This window comes from Triplophysa rosa, linkage group LG11 (assembly GCF_024868665.1).
Source record: "Triplophysa rosa linkage group LG11, Trosa_1v2, whole genome shotgun sequence".
In the NCBI taxonomy this organism is placed as follows: Eukaryota; Metazoa; Chordata; class Actinopteri; order Cypriniformes; family Nemacheilidae; genus Triplophysa; species Triplophysa rosa.
Genome location: NC_079900.1, coordinates 14,524,327 through 14,541,360, shown reverse-complemented (window position 1 = coordinate 14,541,360; position 17,034 = coordinate 14,524,327). Strand labels below are relative to the sequence as shown.

Genomic DNA, 17,034 nt, shown 5'->3' with positions numbered 1-17,034 from the left:
TTTATTAGTAATTTGCATAATTTTAAGGAACGTTAGTTTGACAGCAGGTGTTCTAGTACAAACAGATAAAAAGGCGAAATCACTGTAGAGCATAATGCACCGCCTTTTATTGACGATTTTCATTAAACGTCAAAAACATAGATTCCACATTTTTGTTATTAATATTTCATTCTTCTTATTATTTAATTTAATTTACAATATCAGCACATTTAGAATAGACAGAATACAGGTGATCACTCACACAAACGTATTGCACTTTATACTGCCAAAATAACATTTATTTTTGTTTAAAAATCTAAAATATGTCTCACGCCACAGTTAATACTGTGTGACAAAGATATTGCATAGGCCTATTACAGTATAAAAAGCAGCCATCCCAACACAAAATCACCTCATGCTTGTAAAAAGGGCTAAAAAAGTGTCACAACAAATGTTGCCACAGATTATCAGTAAAATAGCAAAGAAGACGTTGGAGTTGTTTTCCACTATCCTCAAATTGTTTGGTGTTTCAGTGCTGAAAAAAACATAGGAAAAACAAATAGTACATTTTTATAAGTACTCAAAGTGACTTCTTTGAGCATTTAGTGTGAACAATAATGTTGAAATAGATCACAAAAAGTATCATAATTGTTATAATACAATACCTTGAAATCCCAGACAACCATGGCCCCATCTAAGGAAACGCTGCTGAATTTTTCCACTTTCTCCTTACCTCCTTCCAGACTGCATAGCTGGCTATAGTTAAAACAAAGTTCATATTAGAAAGACGCAGTAATGCTGGCATTATGTAAAATGTGCCCAAATACACAAGATTATGCTTCTGTGTGCCTTCAAGTCTTACGTGATACTGTTCTGGTGTAGACTGCCCGGCCCAGTGTCTTCCTCCTCAGTAGTAGCTTTTTTGTCCAGATTACGGAAATGCTGCATAGCAGACATGTTGCCTTTGGAAGTCTGCTTGGGAATGTCTACCTTCTTCACAAACTCCAAGCATCCAAGACCCTTGTATGAGAACTGATAAGGGCAACAGTCGTGGCCCTAAGATTCCCATTGCACACCCATGCACAAAAATGTCATGATTAGTCAATTTTTTTCAATCATATAATTTATGGGGTGTGTTGCTAAGTGTTTGCATAAATGAGCTGATAAACCATTGGAGACCAAAGACTTGATGTAGCTCTGATAAGGAGATATCTAAAAAATGAAATTGAGCTTTAGGATATGCAAACCTCCTTACCGCAGCAACAATCACAGTCTCACTGACATACAGCACACTCAGCAAAGGAAGATGTCCTGTTGTCAACTGAGTAACCCTGCAATGCAAAAACATTCATTTGCAGGCATCTAAAAGTGACTATAATAAAAGTCATGTTGTGGATAATATCCCTTTCATTTTTAGACACCACCGGCATTTGGAGAGACATTCAATTTCAACTATATTTGAATGCTCTCATATTTTGATTTGCTTTTAACATTCTGTGTATCCGTGAAAGTGGAGATCTACAATGTAATTGTATATTATAACTGCATTACTCCTTTCCCTGAGTGGCATCCGCTACACCGATGGCGCTGTTGTGGCTAACCCAGGCTAGAGTGTCACCGGATGGAGAGAAACTGACACTGTGCACCCAGCCACCACATTCTTTATGCTCCATCAGCACTTCTCCAAAGGGCATTTTGGATCCCCAGGGTGTGGGTCCGGGTCTGTCCTCAATATCCTTAATATATGCAGAAAATATTCTAGAACAAAAACAAGGCTTCTGTTACAAATCAAATTATGTTACATGATGATTCTAATAGTTCATCTAAAATATTCTTCATTGAAAGTATGCATGTAAACCTGCAGTGGAGATCGGCAGAGCCGGCTGCCAGCAGCATGTTGTTGGGATGCCAGTCTAGACTGAGAACTGTCGAGTTAATGGGTTTTTTTATATGCTTGCTCAGCCACCTATGGATTCAATTACGTGTAAATAGGGTTGCACAAGAGCTGTGGAAAAGATACTTAAAAATAAACAGACACATGTACAGAAAGAGAGACACAGATATATATAACTAGATGCCGCATTCAAGCGCTCTAGGCACGTAGACGTGTCCGCCATCTTGGATCGGTCCATTGATGTCACTCACAGTTGACTAGAATGCCCAAACACTGCGTTGCGCAGCCATGGTTGTGAAAACCAAAGGATTTAAATTCCCGAAAAAATGGGATAACCTTTCTTTGTTGTCATGTGTTAGTGTAGCAGATATAATGTTTGAGTTTACGCAACAATAAATATGTTTTCATAATCGTACAGACAGCTTTATATTGAGTGTTAAAGGATTGGCTCGCACCGTTCCAATATGGCAGACGACCTACGTATAGTGGCCCATAGAAACAGATGCTAATGCGGCATCTAATTTTTATATCTTTGGAGAGACGAGCAGTTAAAGGGGTCATATGGCACGAATACGTGTTTTTCTGTGTCTTCGGTGTGTTCTAAGTTGCCCATGCATGTATTAGACATGTAAAATTGCACAAATTAAAGTGTGGGAACAAAAGATGCATTCTATCTAAAAGCGAATGCTCACCCAGAACTGCCTGAAAAGCCTCGTGTAACCACACCCCCACAAATATACGTCAGTTCGTGGTATGATTTGACTAAGACCGCCCAAAATGTATACGCAAGTAAGGTGGGCGTACCTGTCATTACAATTGCTTTGGAACCTGATGTATGGCATTACATTTCTGTCACACGCTTGCAGTATTTGACCAATCACTACGCACTGGTTAACTGGCCAATCATAGCACACCTCGCTTTTCAGAGCGATGAGCTTTGTAAAAAATCAGCGCGTTTCAGAGAGGCGGCTCAAAGAGGAGTTACAAACATGCACGGTATGTGGAAAATACAGCGTTTTTTAACCTGAAATCGTGTATACACATTGCATTACATCTAAAACAAACTATAATATACGTTTTAGCTGTGTCATATGACCCCTTTAAATATAACTTATGACAGGTCAAAGGTCAAAAGAAATGTCTTTATTCTTTATTAGTGCCAAGTCTTTCCATTTAGCCAGTCATCACTTAAGATTTGCCCAGAGAAAGAGTTGTTGGTTGCAAACCTAATTCAACATAAATACAATACAGGTGTGACACAAGTTTGTGGAAATCTCACCAGTCATTTTCTTTTTCAAAGTAGCACACTGAAATAAGTTTGGCCCCACTTCCAAGAGCAAACTTGTTCTCAAGAGGTGACCACTTGACACATGTGGCAGCTCTGTTGATGCGCACCAGCACCAACGTTGGCTTCCAAACTCCGTCCTTAAGCGTCCATACATAGGCATTCCTATCTGAGGCACACGTCACAATACGGTTGGACTCTGGCGCCCAATCAATCCCTAAGAATAAAATGAACAATTTGTTATATTACTTTATGTGCAGTTATTAATAACAAGACTTCTATATGTAGATTTGTGTTTGTCTGTGTAACCAGATGTTAATAAATGCCAGTTATACTGTGGTAGAACCCAAAAGGAAAAATACAGTATTGCATATCTGTTCCTCTGTAAATAGTTTTAATTTCCTTTTCTTTCATTGGAATGCTAAGATCAATATTGATGGGGTAATGACTAACATTGCAGTTATTTTCTTTTGCCTTACCTGTAATTCGCCCACTGTGTTCTGTCAGTTCATGAATCTTAATCCACTCTCTTCCTTGACTTTGGTAAATATGCACAACATTGTTGTTGGGGCTAACAGCAATTTCTAAGAAGAAAATTAGTAGGATTTTAGTTTTATAAACATAAAATATACCAACTGTAAAATGGTTTTGTTATTGTATAAGAATGGTTGTGCAGTAAAACAAGGCATTCTACACAAGTACTGATATGTTGATGGCTCATTCAGTGCAGTTTTTCTCCCAAGCACAATCTGATATTTCTCTGAGTATATTTTAATGGATAACAATTATCAGAGGAAATTGAAACTGCAGGCAGCAACATTAGGAGCCCGAAGTGCTGTAATTTATGTTGAAATGTGCTGGTTTGCTCTTACGTGTCCGGTCTTTGTTCCATGCATGACAGGACAGAGGCTCCAATCCAAAACTGTAGAGGGACATGTTTCAACAAGGAGACCCTGGAATGCACCACAGATGTTAGGCATAGTAGGCAATCATGGAAATGTACAATGACTATAAAAGGAAGACAAAGTGTTGGAATACTCCACCCAAATCACCTTGATTATTACAGAGTCATTTACAGTATCACAAGTGAGCTTAGTTATTTTCACCATCTTCATTTAAAGGCTTACATTATTGCTATTATGCACATTTATTTATTTATTTAATTTACCAATTATTTGGGTATGCTACCTAAATTAAACCATTTGAAGTGGTTTAAGTTTAATTTATCAAACTTTTTAAAACTTCTTTATTCCATTTCTATAAATATTGTAGTTCATTGTTACAACTGAGCAGTGATTGCAAATTTGCAGAGCAAACAACATCCTACCTGACTATTGAAAAATGGACTATGTTCTCACCTTTCTCTTGTTTTCTAAATAGTGGTGTATCCTATATCCTTGTGTTGTAGAGATCTGGAAAGGTTATGTTCGTGGACTCTGGGCAGTCGACACGAATGTGATTGAGCAGTGGCGAGAAAGGCTGCAGAGGCAGTAAGGAGGAGATAAGAGAGGGTGTGTCTTCATCTGATATAGGCAAGAACCTGGCCTGTACTCACAACTCAACTAAAAGTTAAACTCTATGAAACTAAACGCGGTATATTTTTAACCGACTGGGTTTAAAGACTTTTTATAATATTGCAAAGTCTAGCTATCTTCTCAAATTTCTCAGACTTTTTGGACTTATTACTTCTACGTTTTGCATTTTCATGCCAGGTCCCATCACAAGAGATGCATTTGTGCTGTATTGGTAAAATATTATTAAAGTATGTCTAATTTATAAGGACAACACGACTTGGATTTATTATGTGCAGACCCATTGACCTTTTTGATTGATCAGGCAAACCACAGATGTTGTCATCGTGACAATGGCATGTGTTAAACAGATGGAAAACAAACTCTCTCCTTTTGCATTTCAATGTCATTGCTGGAGTACCAGAAAATATTATTTAAACATTCAGTGCATGTAACATCTCATGTTCAGCAGAATGTAAAATATCCGTAGGTAAATACAAAAAACAAGCCTGTTCCTTTAAGGTTGTCAGTAGTAACGAGTTTCCCAGATCGAGGCGCATTGACGTCAATCGTTGTTTGTGATTGGTCATAACCTTTTCCGGTGAGGCATCCAGCCACCCAAGGACTGTGGGAAAGCCAGCTTAACGGAACACAACAACGTCGACAAACACATCGAAACGACTCAGGTATGAACATTTAAAGGCAGAATGTTTAGCTGTAACTGTTTGTGATTTCGACGCGATAGTTGACACGTTTGTAGAGACGTTAGCGTAATGCCTTCGGCTTCCGTTGTTGTGGTAATGCAGAGTGCAAGATGGCGTATTTGACTGCTGGGCTAGTTACAGAACGTTACAGAAGTCACGGATCTGAAGAGGCTACAAGATTACCTTGATGAGCGTTTGAACACGCTTTATATCGCGATGATTTGCTGTGTTTTATGTTTACGATGAGCTAAAATGCTGTTGTTTTCACACGGAAGAATAGCACTATGTTGTGAGATGCCTTTGGGAACGTAAACTGCGAATGCGCATATGCACAGGGACCACGAGAGAGACCAGAGGGCCACACGACTCCTGTCAAAATGCAACACTAGGAAAATGATGTGATCGTGGATTCTGAATATACTGATTTGTGTCTTCACAGACGGTACTGAATATTTTGTAAACATAATACAACTGTTTGATTCGACTGAACGAGGTTGCGAGAGGGGCCTTGTATTGTAAAGTTTAATGTTGTATTTTTCTTACAAAATGTTTGCAGTAGTAAGTGTATTTATTTTTGATTGGCAGATGTTTATTTGTACTATTATGATCATATGTGTGGATAACCTAGAAATGTCAGCAAATTTTAAATCGTGATTTCCTGGCATGAAAATTTGATATGAAGTAGGGCTGTCAAACGATTAATCACGATTAATCGCATCCAAAATAAAAGTTTGTGTTTACATAATATTTGTCTGTGTACAGTACATAATAATTTTGTATTTAAAAGCACATTCAAATACATGCATATAGAAAAAGAAAAATATAAAAATAAACAATAATTTATAAATACTTTAAATTATTGGTAAATATAAATAAACATATCATTTTATAAATAAATAGATATTTCCTGAATATTTATACATGTATGTGCATGTGTTTATAAATATAAAATTAATATCCACAGTACACAGAAATATATTATATAAACACAAACTTTTATTCTGGATGCGATTAATCGCGATTAATCGTTTGATAGCCCTAATATGAAGTGAAAATGTCTTTATTTTCGATTGTTTTATTATTAAAAAAAAACTGTTAACTCAAGGGAATTGAAATGAATTGCTGAAAAGTTGTATATCTACAAGAACATATACATATGAACATCTTCCAATGTATATTGTATAGATACTGTAGTGTAGTGCAAAGTGCAAGCAGTTCATACCTGAAATAAATAGTATTTGATTTCACATCAGATTTTTCAGCCTGCCTCATTTTTGGTTCACATGCTTTACAATCGCGAAATATTTCCATAATATTAACGTTATTCTGAAAAATGTAAATACAAATAAACCCAACAGCAATACACTATACACTTAAACGGAATGGTGCTAGTCTACTGCCTTCACAAAACAGATGTCTTGTTTTAGCAAAGGATGATCTGATCTTCCTTGCGAGCTAATGTTCATTGCCTATGTCAGGTCAGCAGGTCACCATGGCGTCCAGCAGTACTAGCAGTGAAGAAGAGAGGAGCTTGCGAGAGTGTGAGCGCTATGTGCAGAAGCACAATATCCAGCAGCTGTTGAAGGACTGCATTGTGCAGCTGTGCACCTCCAGGCCTGACAGGCCCATGGCTTTCCTCAGAGATTACTTCGAGAGGCTTGAAAAGGTTGATCATTTTCTTCAGATGGACACAGTATGCTTGCCATTCTTTGTTTTTAAGTTTTGGTAAGTAATGGTCTTTGCATCCTATCAGGAGGAAGCTAAACAGATGGTTAGCCAGCAGAAGTCGAGCTCTCGTTCTGATTCTCGTGAAGATGAGGTCTCTCCTCCCATGAACCCCGTGGTTAAGGGTCGACGACGCCGTGGTGCCATCAGCGCAGAGGTCTACACAGAGGAAGATGCCGCTTCCTACGTCAGAAAGGTAACTTGCACATTTCAAAATTGGCATGCGTTTGCATTTGCATACTATCAATATGGATTTGGGGGACTGTTTACTTACTAAATATGCTTCTCCTGTTTTTTACAGGTTATTCCTAAAGATTATAAAACTATGGCTGCCCTTGCCAAAGCAATCGAGAAAAATGTGCTTTTTGCCCATCTTGATGACAATGAAAGAAGGTAATGTATTTAGTGTTTTGTTTTGTTTAGTTGATTTAAATGTTTAATATAACTTCGTAATGTTTTTTTGTGCTCACGTGTATTATAATTATATTTACAGTGACATTTTTGATGCCATGTTCTCAGTCACCTACATTGCAGGAGAGACTGTTATTCAACAAGGTAAGACTTATTCATCAAAGAATTTTTAATTCACTTGGGAGTAGATAAATGTTTTCTTTCTAATTTCAGGGGATGAGGGTGACAACTTTTATGTTATTGACCAGGGTGAAATGGATGTAAGTGCAATACTTTGGTATTACAATATTAATGCAAAGTGCTCCCAGTTTGCGGGGCGTTTGTATATTAATTGGTGTATGAAATGAGGATGATCAGGATTTTGATGAGCAATGGTGTTTTGGTAGGTTTATGTTAGCAATGACTTGGTGACCAGTATTGGAGAGGGTGGCAGTTTTGGTGAGTTGGCTTTAATCTATGGCACTCCGAGGGCAGCCACTGTCAGAGCAAAGACCAACGTCAAGCTGTGGGGGATTGACAGAGATAGCTACAGGAGAATACTCATGGTTTGTGTACTTTTTGACGGAACTGCACATAGACTGCCATTATTGTAAAACAGTTATACATTTGATTTTGTTTGCAAACAGACACTAACAGTTTTCTCCTGCTCTCATTCTTGTTTAGGGAAGTACTCTGAGAAAGAGAAAAATGTATGAGGAATTCCTTAGCAAGGTCTCCATTTTGGGTGAGTTTTTATATTTATGTACATTAACAACTGTTGAAGTTCTGCTACCTCATGATAACCTGCTAACATGCTGTGAACAGAGTCTCTGGATAAATGGGAGCGGTTGACTGTCGCTGACGCCCTTGAGACTGTCCAGTTTGAGGATGGTCAGAAGATTGTTGTGCAGGGTCAGCCTGGGGATGAGTTTTTCATTATCCTTGAGGTATGTTTTCTTGTTAAATTGACGTACTTTTTTAACATAGCTAATTATTGTGTCATTTGTCAACTCCTGCTATGCTGATTTGATTCATATATTGTATGTATCGTTTTGTATGATTGTACAAAATGTTGCAGAAATTGTTGTCCTAAAACATCAGAGACACAATGTGGGTAAATAGATGTAGTGATTTAGACTTGTGTCCTTAGGGGTCTGCAGCTGTCTTGCAGCGACGGTCAGAGAATGAGGAGTTTGTGGAGGTTGGAAGACTCGCACCATCTGACTACTTTGGTAAATGTGGTTTTCTTTGCTTTCTGGGAAATGTTGCCCATATAAATGAACTTGCTCCACAGTTCTCTGGATTGCTTATAATTCCTATGCTCTGTTAGGCCTTTTTAAAGATACTTCACTCATTTATCTTCTCATGTCTCAACAGGTGAGATTGCCCTGCTCATGAACCGGCCTCGTGCAGCCACCGTGGTCGCTCGCGGCCCACTGAAGTGTGTAAAACTTGACCGTCCCCGGTTCGAACGCGTGCTCGGCCCCTGTTCAGATATCCTGAAGAGAAACATACAGCAGTACAACAGCTTTGTGTCTCTGTCGGTCTGAGATGCCTGAGGCTCTTTCCTCTTCTATTGCAGGGTCCACCAATGCAAATCCGCTTTATTTTCGTACCTTTTCTTTATGCATTTTCCAACACCCAGGTGCCCATTTACTTCAGTGTTCTTTCTGTTTGTTTATCGGTTCGTGCTGTCGCGTTTGTGTCCATCATAGGTTTTCCATGAGGCTGATTGTTAGTTTTGCCTGAGAAACGAGCCAATTAATGTGCCACAGATGCCTGTCACGTGAACAGTTGTTGAAATAACAAGTCCATCAGGATTTTTTCTAGCCTCCTAATTGCTTCAAGTTTCTCTGTAACAGTGTTTAGAATCGAAAGGGTAACAGTGGCAAGAATGACAGTTGCGTTGTGTATTTACACAGTATATTGTGATGTATCTTATTTGAGCCATTGAAGAGTTTCAGATTCAGTTTACCCTCATTCATTTCAAGCGTTTGAATATAAGGAAGCCAAAGGCAAATCCTTGTGTGTTATGTTGTTTTCTCGAGGGTACTGAAGTTTAATGTCACCGTGTTAATCATGGTGACCAGCTTTGCTCTTATTGTTCTAGCTGCACATATATAGTGTATGTAAATGATTATATATTAGAAGTAAATGACCATATCCATATTTTTTTGCACAGTTTGATATCTATATATACGTATATATTAAGAACACTTTATATGCGCCTGCGGTTTTTCATTGTGGCATTTGATCCTATTGCATTAGGGAAACAAAGGCTTTTTTCGTACTCTTTTGGATATTGTGTTCTTCCATCATCCTCCATGTTACATACACAGGCTTTCGCTGGACTCTTATGTAGAGCAGATCAGGATTAGTCAAATCTCTTTTTCAAGTTACTTTTCACATTTTCTGTGTTACGAGATGCGGTCTGCTGCAGTTGCTTTTGTTTGTTTGCCCCCCACACACACACAGAATAATGTTATTTGCATAAAACCATTATTGTGTTTTACATTTTTAGATGTTAGCACAGAAAGGTTGACGGTTTAATGAAGTTTGTTTTTAATTGTTAAGATCAGGAGAGTTAGAGAATGTAATAGTTGTGGTTAATCTTTGATACCTGGCTGACAAATTGACAATGTAAACACAGTAGGAAGTGACTGCTCGATGGCCTCCTTGGTGGTCATGATTTTTTATGCCTTTACTATTAGCTTTTCTGTATGAGAGTTTATGTGAACTGCTTCGAACTGTGCATCTCTCTTTTACCTACACTTTTTAAACTGAAATAAACAAAATTTAGGTATGTGGAAAGCAAGTCAGGGTTTAGAATCTGAAAGTTGTTTTCATGTCATCAGTGTCCTTTTTTTTGTTTGTTACAGAACTAGATTATTTACTCTGCTCATAGTTAAATGAAGTCTTAAAACTGGGACAGTATTTACAGCTTGTGTTAATTTGATAGGGACTGTATACCATGGTTGGAGTCCGTACAATGTTATGAAATAGATTTGTGAAACAGTACCATCACCACCTTGATCTCTTATCAGTTATTGTTCTTTATGGTTCTCAGAGTTGTGTTGTAGAATTGTACTGGGTGGTACGATATAGTGTTAACCACTGCTGAAGGTAGAATTTAATTGATGTCCCACAGAGATACTCTTGTATTATTTTTAAATGATCGTTTTGCCCCTTACTTTGTTGAGTTATTTAATGTATACATATATCCAGCTCCTTTATATTACAGACTTTCGTTGCAAGATATTATGTAGGTTTGAAAAGTGCCTGGTTTCTGTACTTTTTTCCCCTAGTCATGAATGTTTCATCAGTTTGAAACCTGTATTGTTTGTAAAATACAATATTTTATGTAATCCTTATAATGGTCCTGTTAACAGTGTCATTGATTAGTAAATTCTTTCAGATATAAACTAAAATCTTCAATATGAAGAGTTTGCACAGAGTTAGAATTAAAGAGAGACCATTGAATTGGCCTACATTTGGTGTGTAATCCTCAAAATCCGAGTTTCCCCAAATAACCACATGAGTTGCTTTCGTCCTCTGTTGTCATTACACTTGATTTGAAAAAGCCATATGGGATAATAAACTTTTACTGACATGCTCATTCACAGATTTCTGCCACTGTAGTTCTAAGACTTGATTAGAATATCAGAACCAACGAAATCTTGGTGCTGTAGCTTTAAAACCACAGAATTCGCCACCCTTAGTTGAAGTGATCATAGCCTGAATAATAACCGTTCCTCTGTATTTTGGTGGTTCATGCCTTATAATGGGGATAAATAAATTAACTAGTTTCAATTATTTCTAGTATGAGTTGTCCTTAATCTTAACTGTTGGAGATTGATTGGCAATTGCAGTAGTGCACTTATTAGTGCTCAGGCACGGTTCATTTTAAATATGTTTGGCAGTATAGGACTAGTGTTGAAATAAATCTTTTCTTGCCGTCTTCTGTAAATTGCATCATTAAACCGCTATTGTGGTTCCCCTCTTCTTTTGTGAATAGATGCCACCACAAATTCAATTTTCTGCTTATTTAATTGTGGTTTTTAACAACGCAAAGCCTTGTATTTTAAAGAACATTCAGTGGTACATCGAAAATGCATTTAAATTGCCACCCTACCTTTTTTTGTGGTTTGCTTTTCATTCCCTGCTCGTGACTGCCAATGGTGTTTTCAGTAAAATTATATTAGTATTTACAGATGAATTCATGTGTTGGTTGGAAGCTTTTCAGCAGGGTTTACAGATTCCTGTTCACTCATTTTTTTCAGCTATTCAGTTTAAGCCCTCAGCACAGAGAGTTGTAAAATGTCAGAGGACCATTTTCTATTATTCTTTTTCTATAACTGTATACGGTTTTATTTCATTGGATGTGCTCAAGTTGTATCCCTTTTGGTATAGATTGTCCCAATGGCAGGTCAAGCAATAAAATGATTAATTCTTGAATCTTTATGTCTCCTGTTTGCATTTATTGTGATTTTTTTCCACATAACCTGTTGACTTAAAGGGGATGTGCAACGGTGTGTCATGCATTCTGACTTCTTTACAATGTTAAAAAACATGCTGTCTTCTCATGCTTGACGTGGTCAACTTGTCAAAAAACGAGTTGGACGTATGATGTTGTATTTCTGTGCTCGATACACTCCCCCAGAGTTCATATAGGTTTCGGAAAGTTTTTTTCGAACATGAAAATCCGTTTCCTAACAACTTTTCTTAGTCCCTTATTGGACAATTATCCCGGAAAAGCACGCCCATGCATCAGCCAAGGAGAGCGGTTGAAGGAGCATGCGCAAACGTCAACCAGCTGGAGCAAGAGTACTATTAATATTAGTAGTAATCTGCATTGACAGCACTGTAACATTTTTACAATCAACATTAGGTGTAAACCTCCTTTAATAATTATTTTATTCTTAATTTCTTTTTAATGGTCTGTAAAATGAAGTTAAAATATATAACTTCAGTGTCACATTCACCACCATTATATTCGGTATTGTTTCTTTACATATATAAATGTATACTTTTTGGGGGAATTTTAGTCAACAGCGATATAATTTTTTTACAGCTATCAACGACACGATTTACGTGGATCCATTAGATAAAATAAAAAACAGACAGCTTTGGCACCTCACGTAACCTCCGAGAAAGGACGAACCACGTTCGCCTTTTTCCGGAAGTATCGTGAAATGCGCTCCACTGCCCGGTATGCTGCTGCAGCTGAACGCCAGTGGTACCAACCCACAGGCAGCTTAGACATCACATTTCAGCCTTTTTCTACAGATTCTTCACTCGTCGGAATCTAACTGTGCTCTACAAATGCAAGCTATCAAGTGTGTTGTTGTCGGCGACGGGTAAGATATGGAGAAAACATAGTAAAATTGCTCATGTTTTTACGAAGGTTTCTTCTGGAGAAAAGCAATTGTTGCGAGATGAGGGTTGTGGGCACTGGGCTGGCTCAATGGATGACTGATATCTGCCGGTTTTTACACGCACTTACGAGACAGAATGTATGTGCTTATAATTGATAAACTTACCTAAATATTACCGATTTTTCTGTAAGACAGTAGTTGGCGTTATTGTCATTTTCAGCTGATTTGTAAGGAGCTATAGGTTGGGTTCGGTGGTCGCTGTTTTGTTAAATTTAGACTTGGGTTTGTACAATTTTGTGCTTTTTATTTTTAATTTAACCGTCGTCGCATTCTTGTATTTTGATGATGAGAAATGCTATGTTTAACGTAGCTCTTCGGTTTGGTGTAGAAATGAGATGCGCGTGTCCGGCGGAATCGCTATTTAATGATGTAATGTTTTCACACCTAGCCTATACTGTTCATTGACGCTCCATCCATTCCCCTACATCGCATACATGGCGCTACATGGTTACTAGCTTTCACCCTTTCCAATACTTTATTTTAACAGAGAACGTATATACTCATACATATTTATTTTTGAAAAACGAATTGACGGTCATCCACAGCCAATCGTTCTGTCATTGTGCTGTTACCAATTTTCAATATAATGAGCTAATTGTAACAGCCTATTATCAGTTAGAAAAAAAGTCGAAAATACATTAAAATATGTGAAATATTACTTAGGCTATTGTCATGTGGGCTCTTGAAGCACTGACAAAATAGTTGTATTAGGCAGATTAATTTGTTTTCATGTTCCTTCACTTTTCTTTAAAAAAATCTAGACACTCAAATGTCATTTTCTAGATATGCAATAGAATGCGATCATTTTGTAGATATGCGTAGAATTTTTTTTTTTGTCATTCACAGAAGTGCTGAATTCACCATTTCCTTCATGCCAAGAGTTAATATTCACTGTTTAATTGATGCAATTAATCCTTTAACTGTGTAATATTTAGTGTCTCACATGGTATGTGCTTTCTGTCATTTGCCATGGGCAATTACATTTCATATCCCAGTTTTTATAAAAGATGGGGTGCTAAACACTGCATGTCATGACAAGACCAGAAAGGTTTCTCAGCTGTGAAGCTTATACTTGCTATTCAGTTCACATTTCTTTATCTCACTTCCCTACTCTTTTCCTATTTTTTATCACTGTTCCCTCTTCAATCTTCTCTCCACCACGGCATTTCCTGCCTACCCCATACTTTGTACAAGTACTGTATATGTAGTTTGTATTTTCTATAGTGACAATAATGTCTGGATGACCAACTAAAAGCCTTTCTATCTGTTTTTAGTTGCCTTGACTGCACATGATAGCTCAGTCAGTGGCCAATAATAATGTCCTATACAGTAAATGCACTAACCCATAGCATCCCTTGTATTGTAGTGCCGTGGGTAAGACATGTCTTCTCATCAGCTACACCACTAATGCCTTCCCAGGAGAGTATATACCGACAGTGTGAGTATACTTTGAATTGGGAATTATTCATGCGTGTTTGTGCTGCCTGTGTAGATGTATGTCTGTTCATGGTCTGCTAGATCATTACAAATTTCTTGCATCTGTGTGCCAACTTCACCACAGATTCTATGTCCTATTAGGTTTGACAACTACTCTGCTAATGTTATGGTGGATGGCAAACCTGTCAACTTAGGCCTGTGGGATACAGCTGGACAAGAGGACTATGATCGCCTTAGACCACTCTCCTACCCTCAAACGGTACTTAAATGTCACCATTACAGGTTCTGTAAACATCTTTGCATTTTTAGAAATAGTAATCTAAGCTGTATTTGTATTTTTTGTAAATAATCATTTAAAAATTATACTGCAATGTCAGAGTCAATAGCCTATTGGGTGGCACTCAGACAGAGTGTGAAGGTGCTTGGGGCGACCCGAATTTGAGCCTAGCTTGTGGCAATTTCCCAACACCATTTTCGCTCTATCTCTCTCTGACAAAAAGTGATCCTGTACAAAGGCGTTAAACATAACTTTCAAAGTATACATAGTGCTATATTCTTTTTTGTATTACAATCTGAATTGAATAATTAATGACATAGATTTTTCATGCAGGATGTATTTTTAATTTGCTTCTCACTGGTGAGCCCTGCTTCATTCGAGAACGTAAGAGCAAAGGTTAGTACCCACACTATGTTAACAGACATTTTTCTTGAAAATGTTGATTTCTCAACAATATGTAGATTCCCAGTGTTGATCAAATGCTCTTATTGTAGTGGTACCCGGAGGTTCGCCATCACTGTCCAAACACTCCCATCATACTTGTGGGCACCAAGCTTGATCTGCGAGATGACAAAGACACAATTGAACGTCTTCGAGATAAAAAACTGGCGCCCATCACTTACCCACAAGGTCTTGCCATGGCTAGAGAGATCGGTAAGAACTTTTTTCCTGGGTGTTTTTTTTTTTAAATAAATACCTATCTAGATATTGAAAATAGTGGATCTTAGCATTGTTTAACTGTTATCTTGGGGAATTTTGATATTATAGTTGGCTCATTTGATCCTTTGGCTTTGTAGGTGCTGTTAAATATCTGGAGTGCTCCGCCCTTACTCAGAGGGGTTTAAAAACCGTGTTTGATGAGGCCATCCGTGCTGTTTTGTGCCCTCCACCTGTAAAGAAAAGGGGCAAAAAGTGTACTGTATTTTGAGGAACACTACAACTACTTTCTTCATTGATATGCCATGTAAACAGCTTCTCATTTGCTAAATCCTACATGTGTGATGACAGACTGTAGAGGCATACATTTCAATGGAATGTCTGATGTATCAGATATATGAAACATAAATATGCCAAATTTGCTTTCTTTGCCTTAAACAATTGGATTAACATGTAATTTTATTGGAAAAGGGCATAAGACAAAAACATGCGTCACAATATACAATTACTTACTAAAGGAAAATATAGATAACACATGAATTCAGTTTTTATTCAACTTTGTTAGACATTATAATTTGCTCTGTTTGCCCCAACAAGCTTGTCATTTTTCAGAGCTTATAGACCGTTTCATCGGACGCGCGCACGCCTGACCCCCAGTTAACTTCCAGTTTGTGTTTGGCTAGTGTCTAATGATATAACTATTTATATTTAATTTATGTTAATATTAATTTGTATTATTATTTTACTTTATAATAGGCTAATTGTATTAAATAAACAATTTGTTGAATGGGTCCTGTAGTTCGGTCGCATTTAAACAAACCGTATGGTGCATTGATATCTATTGGTTGAGCTTGGTATCGGAGTCTAAATATAAAATAGTTAAGAAAGTCTAGCCAAGAAATGGTTTCTTTTGATTGTTATCAGAAATAATCTACAGGCACTCTATTGTTTGTGAATGTTTACCGGAAGTTCAGCTGGGGTCACAAAAGTGCGCATGCACAGTAACGTTTGTTTTTTTGTTAAGATGAAACCGTCTACAGTGTGGACATTGTGGAAATGTGAATATTGATATTTCATCTGCAGGTATGTTTTCCTTATGGGAAATATCGTGAATGTGACAGAAGATTGTGTAAATACATATTGTGAATATCTCTGGTGAGTTTAATGTGAGGCCATAGTCAACACTCTCACTAGAGGCGTGACGGTAAACTACATTTTAAGTATTTTACTTTTAGCTTGTATCGCCTGTTTCATTTCATACTGTACTTGTGTTTTAGTGTGACCATACTCTTATCTAATGGTTTTATATAAAACAAGAGATCCAGTTGCTTAAGGAGAGAAATGTTATACAAGCAAGAAACATCAACTATTTGGTTGCCTATGAAAGTACTGGTATATAATCAGTATTCACAATTGCATATAATAGGACGCCTAATGAATGCATACTCTAACTGCCACTAAATGAAGGTAATTTTGTGCTAACTGTGTGCTTAAAAGTCATTGTTTTGTCTTCTATTTTAATATCCTTTCACTTTTATATACATTTTGATATGTTAAAACACGATGAAATGTTCCATTACAGCTTTTTGTGCAAATATGTTAAATTGTGTAACATGCCTAAAGGTGTTTTTTTATTATTGTTATTATTATTATTATTCTCTTTAAAACATGCAAACGTGTGCCAATTATATATATATATATATATATATATATATATATATACACTCACCTAAAGGATTA

At 37.2% G+C, this 17,034-nt stretch overlaps 3 protein-coding genes across 3 annotated transcripts; 2 read left to right on the top strand and 1 right to left on the bottom strand.

Moving 5' to 3' along the window:
• Nucleotides 1–79: 79 nt before the first annotated feature.
• zgc:86896 (uncharacterized protein LOC415190 homolog) lies at nt 80–4,649 on the bottom strand. The gene is made up of 10 exons (XM_057347067.1): nt 4,517–4,649; nt 4,031–4,111; nt 3,638–3,742; nt 3,153–3,375; nt 1,838–1,945; nt 1,531–1,737; nt 1,235–1,310; nt 842–1,035; nt 645–735; nt 80–514 (listed from the first exon to the last, which is right to left on the bottom strand). Exons 2-10 carry the CDS (start codon nt 4,092–4,094, stop codon nt 509–511), a joined length of 1,074 nt encoding a protein of 357 aa, XP_057203050.1. The 5' UTR covers nt 4,095–4,111; nt 4,517–4,649; the 3' UTR covers nt 80–508.
• Nucleotides 4,650–5,228: 579 nt separating this feature from the next.
• prkar1aa (protein kinase, cAMP-dependent, regulatory, type I, alpha (tissue specific extinguisher 1) a) lies at nt 5,229–11,961 on the top strand. Its single transcript, XM_057347065.1, has 11 exons — nt 5,229–5,355; nt 6,852–7,039; nt 7,127–7,294; nt 7,400–7,491; nt 7,592–7,653; nt 7,723–7,769; nt 7,896–8,054; nt 8,173–8,233; nt 8,314–8,435; nt 8,639–8,720; nt 8,866–11,961. The coding sequence occupies exons 2-11, from the start codon at nt 6,866–6,868 to the stop codon at nt 9,036–9,038; spliced, it is 1,140 nt and encodes a 379-aa protein (XP_057203048.1). The 5' UTR covers nt 5,229–5,355; nt 6,852–6,865; the 3' UTR covers nt 9,039–11,961.
• Nucleotides 11,962–12,676: 715 nt separating this feature from the next.
• On the top strand, nt 12,677–16,973 carry rac3a (Rac family small GTPase 3a). Its single transcript, XM_057347069.1, has 6 exons — nt 12,677–12,845; nt 14,290–14,361; nt 14,502–14,619; nt 14,971–15,033; nt 15,132–15,291; nt 15,435–16,973. Exons 1-6 carry the CDS (start codon nt 12,811–12,813, stop codon nt 15,563–15,565), a joined length of 579 nt encoding a protein of 192 aa, XP_057203052.1. The 5' UTR covers nt 12,677–12,810; the 3' UTR covers nt 15,566–16,973.
• The last annotated feature ends 61 nt before the right edge of the window (nt 16,974–17,034 follow it).